Here is a 6,791-nt window from a genome sequence, read left to right as displayed (position 1 = left end):
AGAATGAATCTGAACACCAGCTGGAAGCTGAAGCTCGTGTGTAGCACATTTACTACTCAGCCAAAGAGGCAATGGTTCATGCCTCGACTATAGGAGCCTAGTCTTGATTTACTAGGCACTTAATAGCTTGGGTAGAAGCTACCTTGAAGACTCCCTATCCAATTCATGAATCTCCCAGGCAGCTACATGCCCCAAAGAGAGTCAAAAAGACTGCTTCAGGCTAAGACGCAATGGGCCAAAGCAGGCTCTGTGCCAGTCCCCAACCGTTAAAGCGATCAATAGAGCCTAACCCCCAATTTTTTCAGCTTTACTACTAAGGGTTTATCTGGGGAAAAGGCTGGCATAGCTCGAATGCCCTAGCTACTCCATACTAAAGCGCTGTGTGGACATGCTTACTCTGCATTAAGGGTGCCTTTGGCGCCTACACCTGCAAAGTGTATTTAGCTAAAGCACACAAAGACACTCAGTGTAGAGTAAGACTGGCCACATGGTGATTTAGTATGGAGCAGGTAATGTGCTTTACATACACACCCTAACTTAAGCCACACTAACTTTCCTGAGTGATGGCATTGACTTGAAAATTTGGAGAGAGGACTTAAAAGGCAAGAAGATGAGGAAGGAAAAATGTCCAGAAATGCACACAGGCTCCAAGGGAGAGTGAGAGCCTGCTGCTGGTCAGAACACACACTGATCGCTTCTAAGAGCTTAAATAGCACGCAGACAGGCATCTCAGAAAACCACCTTCTCCTGCCATGCTGATGGAATGACTTTCATGCCAACGTCACCAAGGCACTAATGTCTCCATTAACAGCTACCAGAAATGGAACCGCCATCTATCAACACTACAGCTCTGGGTCCATGCAAAAGTTTTAGACGTATTTAAAATGCAGCTCTTTCAATAATTAATGGGTCAATACACCAACACTGTAATTGCTACTAGAGAGGCATGGTGGGGGTGTGAATAATTAAGTGCCTTGTTTTGTGGCTGCCTCTTCCCCATGCTAAGAATCTTATTCCTGGAGGAATTCTCCACCACTGCGCAATGTAGAATTTTGTAGAATTCCCGTTTGCCCCGCAGAATTTCTGACCACCACGAGGGACTGCTGGACTCTGCAGAACCCAGTCCTCATTCTTCCGGGGACAGGAGAGAGCCTGGGAGACCCAGACAACTCTGGCAAAGCAGGAGGAAGGGCAGGGCCACACCACACCATGTCCCCTGGCAGGACAGTAAAGACACTAGTGCCTGCCCCATGGTTGGGCTCTGGAAAAGGGAGGGCTGGTGTCTGAGCCAGGGGTTGCCCCGCAGCAGGGCTCTGTGTTTGAGGGGTGGGGGGCAAGGCTGGGGGCTGCCCCATGGCTTGGCTCTGGGGGAATCGGAGATGTGGGTTTTCTGGGCTCTGGGGGGGGGGCCCCCTGAACTGGATTATTGTAGGGGTTTTTCTTTAACTCTCTATTCCTGGGGGACTTTTTTTTGCTGCTGTTTGCATTGTTGACATACTTGTTGACAGGTACTTTGAAACAAATTACCAAAATAATTGAAACTGGAATGATTATTTGTCAAAATAACACAACATAAAATATGCAGAATTTGAAAGTATTGTGCACAGATTTTTTTAATTTTGGGGATGCAGAATTCCAATCTGTCCAATCTGTATCACTTCTACTCGTGCTTTGGAACATTTCCAGTAGGAGGAGAGAAAAGAAACATCCTGGAACATAGTGGAGTTTGCTCAAAATAATGCAGGTATGAAAGGAGGATCTCTCCTTTTGTATTTAATATGGTCTCCTTCACAGATTAAAACCAGACAATGATGAGAGGATAAAGTGGCCTGCAATAGCCCTTACTGTTGGGTTATATGCTCTTCCAAACACCACCACCAGAGGCTGTAGCTTAAAAAAATAACACTGAGGGCAAAGCAGTTGAACATGGGAACTTTTCCACTGTCAGCCCACTGATCCAGTTGAGCTGTTCCTGATGGTTTGTAAGCAAATGTATCAGCAGGTACATCAGTGATTAACTCAGGGCAATCTGGAAATTTAAAAAAAAATAAAATAAATCATAGGACTGAAAACAGGCCATTTCACCCCGAAGGCCGCAGATAAGCAACTGGTATATTTTAAAAGGCATTTGGAAAAAATTCTTTCATTTAATATCAGATGTGGTTGTCACATTTCAGCTGTTTAGATTTTTAAATCATTCTTGGCAGACATCCTATGATAGTACCGCTTTTTCTACACACACAAATTGCACCAGTTTTACTAAAATTGGTTTTAAACTGATTTAGTCAAAATTCACACACAATGATTTACAACTGGCTTGAACTGATTTAGCTTAATTTGGTGACCAAACTTCCTGTGTGTACAACCATTGAGAGTGAATTAAGCTACATTGCTATAAGCCAGTTGGAAACCAATGTAAGTGTGTCCACAGAGGGGCTGGCACTGGTTAGACTCATTTGATTTTTTTTTTAAACCAATTTTAGTTAGCCTATGTCTACATTAGTGTGCTGCGCTGTAGCTCTCCTGTGTGGCCGCTGTAGGTGCGAACTAACAAGGTACCTAGTTCATGTTACTATAGTCCTCTTTAAACAGGCTGCAAAGAGGATCGGTACTGCTAACACAATGGCTAAGAGGAATTACTGGAGTTAATAGGTGGAACTTGATGGCTACGACTTGCTCACTTGCCATGTGAAATCAAGTACAGTATTTAACAAGGGCCATGGGGTCTATATGAAAGTACCACTCATCTGATACATGTTTCTTCCCACTGATTATTGCTCTTTGCATTATTTGAGAACTCAATGTTTCAGCAGCTGATTTTGTGACTTTCCTCTTTAAAAATTTCCCAGTTGGAATGAAGTAAATTTTCAGAAGATCTTGGCGGTTTGAAAATGTCCAACTTAAAACATGAAGAGGGGGCAAGCAGCAATTGGAAAGGGCATTCATACCACAAAACATAACTCGTATTTCTGCACACTGAATAAATCACAAGATCCACCTCTTATTTAATCAAAACTGTACCCAAGGGGAAGAAAGTAAAGTATTTGCAGATAGACAATAAAAGGGAGTCAATAAACATTAACTGAGTGGCTAATCCTTCAAACTATTTTGTACACTCTGTTCGGCCAGCCTTGGAAAAAGGAAAAGGCTAGCTTTTAAAAAAAAAAAAAAAAGATACTTCTTACAAAACAAACATACCTACTGCCCCAAACAAGTCCTGACCGTTGAAGCTCCTGGTCCCCACAGAAAGCAAGAAAGATAAAGCACCACCAGCATCAATTCTCTAGCCAAGGAAAAGGTATCAGAGGCAAAAAAGGATTCTTACTAATGAAAATGCAACATCTATATTATTTTTAACCGGAACATGGTTGGGCCAAGATTTTCCTAAAGTCCTCTTAAGGCACTGTCCGTTTGGGTGCTCAATATTTGGGGATGGGGGGGTGAGGAGAAAGGCCAGTGCCTTAAAAGGGTGCCTAACTTTTGAGAGTCTTTGCCTCAGTGCTCATGGATTAATGCAAGGAACTGCAGAATGACGGAGCGGACTGGAAGCAGAGAGGCTGGCTGCGACCCTGCAGAATAAGGGCCAGTAAACCGGATACAGACCCCTGCTCGCTTGCTTGCAGTCTCATGTTTATTTCAACGGAACCAGGGCTGTTGTGGCAACACATGCTACGAACAGCTAAACAATAACATTCTAAACTGTAAGGGGGCCTCACCATAAATCTCGGCAATCCATCAGAATACTTTCCTGCGCTCATGTTCACACTAACGGCTGGATATATTTTAACTGCAAGACGTGTAAATTTAGAAGCAGACACGCAATAATACAGCTCCAGCCCATTTTCACATACAAGCGCAACTGTCACCTAGCAGGCTTTTATTTTAAGTTTACATTCACATTTCTCCATTCACGTGGCTGGCTTTTACACTGTAATGTCGTAAAGTTACATTGTTCTGCTCTTTCGTGTGCATTGATTTCAGCCATCAAGACATGGTAAAACTTACAACGAACACTTTTCCTTATATCTATATTCAGGCTGGGAAAAATTATGTGACTTTTCCTCACCCAGTGGCAACCAAATTCCCCTGACTTTTAGATTTTATTAAAATCATCATTAGTGTTTACTTTGTGTTTAAAAACTGATCTCTATTTATTTCTAATCATAAAACTAGTCTGTTCTGTGCATTGGACTCATGCCAGAGCATAACAGTGATCTTGTTCTGTCATTTTTATTGAAGATAGTTGAAACACATCATTAGTGGCTGTTCAGAGGTGCTCTCTAATGGTGCTATGGGGCAATATAATTTTTCTTAGCCTGGTCACCTTAACATTTCAGGGCTATAACAAAGATAAACTTGTAGTGCTTTACAGTTTACAGACTTTTGCCAAATCTTCCCCAATAATGCAAGCAATTTATAAATGACAAAATAAACCACAGCCAATTACCACATACAAACATTTATTTTGAAGTTTCCATTGTACCCATTTCTAAGAATTACATCATCAAAGCACTTTATGGCAGTGAAAATAGCTCTTACCCCTCTGACTCATCCGTTATTCCATTAAAGCTGCAAAATGTGCAATCCGCTTGAAAAATAGGTTGCTTTTTATTTACTTTTTCATGAAAAGTCAAAAATCAATAACAAAAAACAAAACCAAAAGAAGTTTCCTCCCCCAGCTTTACAGGAAATCTACATCCAATCCTCTCCCGCTTTCCCCAAAATAACTTACAAAGATAGTTTAAAGTTTTAAATGCATTTTAAGCCAAGTGCATCTTTTTTATTTTTCATAATAATAATTATATCTTAAAATTCTAAAAACCCATAATTTACTTTCTTGGAAAGAAGGCAGCGAGCCGTTGCTTTTTGATTGGAAGAATGTGTATCTCCTGGGAGTTCATTTTCTTTAACTTTACACTCCTGTTTTTGATTGGTTTCCTAAGAGCTTCTGCATTATCCCTAGGCTCTGGCTGGTTCTTCACATCGTAACACTGCAGAACAGAGTCCTGGGGCATGTCCCTTTTGAAGGAGAAGTTTTTGGTGGATACTCCCGAGAGGCCTTTAATCTTGCCACAAAAAATAGTGGGCACAGCATCTTTGACAGAGACTATTACTTTGGCAGTCTGCGAAGTGCTCACAATCTCAATATTATTCCCAGCCTTGGGTTCACAGGCTGCTCTGCTCGTCTGATCCACCAGCCACTTTTGCTGCTGTCTCAGGAGCTCGGCCGAATTGCTACCAGTCATTCTGCTGTCGACCTTGGCTGAGGCTTCGTGAGGTTTGGGAGGGGCAAAGGGGACTGTTGCACTGGAGAGTTTATCCATCATGGAATGAGCAGCACTGTCCATCATGGATCCAGAGCACATGGCACTAGCTGCTTCAGCATGGACCACCGCATTGCCCGTCTTCCTGTAGGAAGCAATCGACAAGTCTAAAGCACCATCTTCAGGGGTGAGCTGGGAACTGACCTCACTTGCCTTTAGCAAGGGCACCGTTTTCATGGAAAGGTCCAGGGCCTCATTCTCATTGCTCATCTTGATGACTGTGTGACGATTCAGCTGGGAAAATTCCCTGTGGTGGATGAAATCAAAGGGTTTAGATTCTTCTTTCTCCAGAGGGGTTTGGGTGCCTTTGCAGGAATACAGGGTGAACAATGGTGGCTTGGGGTAGTCCGGGTTGACCTTGGATTCAGCGCCATGAGGCACAGGGATGGGGATAGGGATAGGGATGGGGACTGGGACTGGCAAGGGGACAATCACCGGATATGGCACTAGGAGGGTGGCTGGAGGTACCAGTGGAGACAGAGGGGAACTGAAGGCCTGGGGCGGAACAGAGGTGTAATCTGGGGGTGGCTGACAGGGTGATGAACCTAAGGTGCCCTGTGGAGGAAACAAATCCTGAAGAACTGCAGCAAATCCTGGTGTCTGAAACACTGGGGGTAAGATGGGCTCCTGGGTCTGGTTGGATGCTTTCTGATCCAGTAACTGGGGCTGTCCAACTGGGGCAGAAGAACCCTGGAAAAGATTGCTGTGAATGGGATTTGTAGAGCAGGGAGCACCCTGAGGTAACACCAATGGAGAATTTAAATGCTGAAACACATGTTGCTCCAAGAGGACAGGTAGTGGAACTGGACCTTGAGTCGTCATAACATATGGAGTGTTGTTATTAGGCGCAATCTGAGGGGTGGTGCTCCCGGCTACTTGCAGGTGTATTGGAAGAACCACTGGGCTGTCCCCTAAACAAATTGGCTGGAGCACCGTGGCTGCTACTTTCAGAGCTACCCCACTTTGGGATTCCGCTGGTGGGGTGAGGATCGAAGGGGCTGGGACAGTCACAAGGGGTGAAAGTGCTTTCTTCATCAAGTCTGTGGAGTTGATATTCCAGGCTTCAGCAGTTATCAGCTGAGCGACCCCATTTTCTAGCTTATTGTTAGCTATTGTGGAAGGAGAGTTGGTAACATCCATGGGCAGATTTTGTGTGTCCTTGTACAGTTCCTCCATTTTACAGGACTTCTGAGACTTTGCAGAAATTCACGTTTACATTGCTGTCACCAGGATCCACATTGGGTCAGGGCTGCCAAAAGCATCTGCACGGACATAGCTTGGCCTGCAGAACAGAAACATACTTTAGGCACTGCATAAATCTCGTTCTTAAAATAATATTTGCAACTGCCTTTAAAAAGCCTATCACATAAAAGCTATAAAATGTTTCCACACTTCAGGGTAACTGCTCCATTATACTGTACACTCTATACATACATACTGTATATACATACAGTACATACATCTGTG

The 6,791-nt window shown here is 43.6% G+C and overlaps 1 protein-coding gene across 4 annotated transcripts in view; it reads right to left on the bottom strand.

Annotated features, from left to right (window-relative positions):
- Positions 1–3,840: 3,840 nt before the first annotated feature.
- RAI2 (retinoic acid induced 2) overlaps positions 3,841–6,791 on the bottom strand; it is a 71,916-nt gene continuing 68,965 nt past the window's right edge. For all 4 annotated transcript variants that reach the window (XM_048862104.2, XM_048862110.2, XM_048862118.2 and 1 more), the window contains exon 2: positions 3,841–6,606. In XM_048862104.2, coding sequence (XP_048718061.1) covers positions 4,830–6,500 — 1,671 coding nt within the window. In that variant the 5' untranslated portion in view covers positions 6,501–6,606 and the 3' untranslated portion in view covers positions 3,841–4,829. The remainder of the gene's footprint in view (positions 6,607–6,791) is intronic.

The sequence above is a fragment of the Caretta caretta genome, chromosome 1, assembly GCF_965140235.1.
Source record: "Caretta caretta isolate rCarCar2 chromosome 1, rCarCar1.hap1, whole genome shotgun sequence".
NCBI classification, from domain to species: Eukaryota; Metazoa; Chordata; order Testudines; family Cheloniidae; genus Caretta; species Caretta caretta.
The sequence above is the reverse complement of the archived record's forward strand: the minus strand, read 5'-3'. Positions and strand labels throughout refer to the sequence as shown.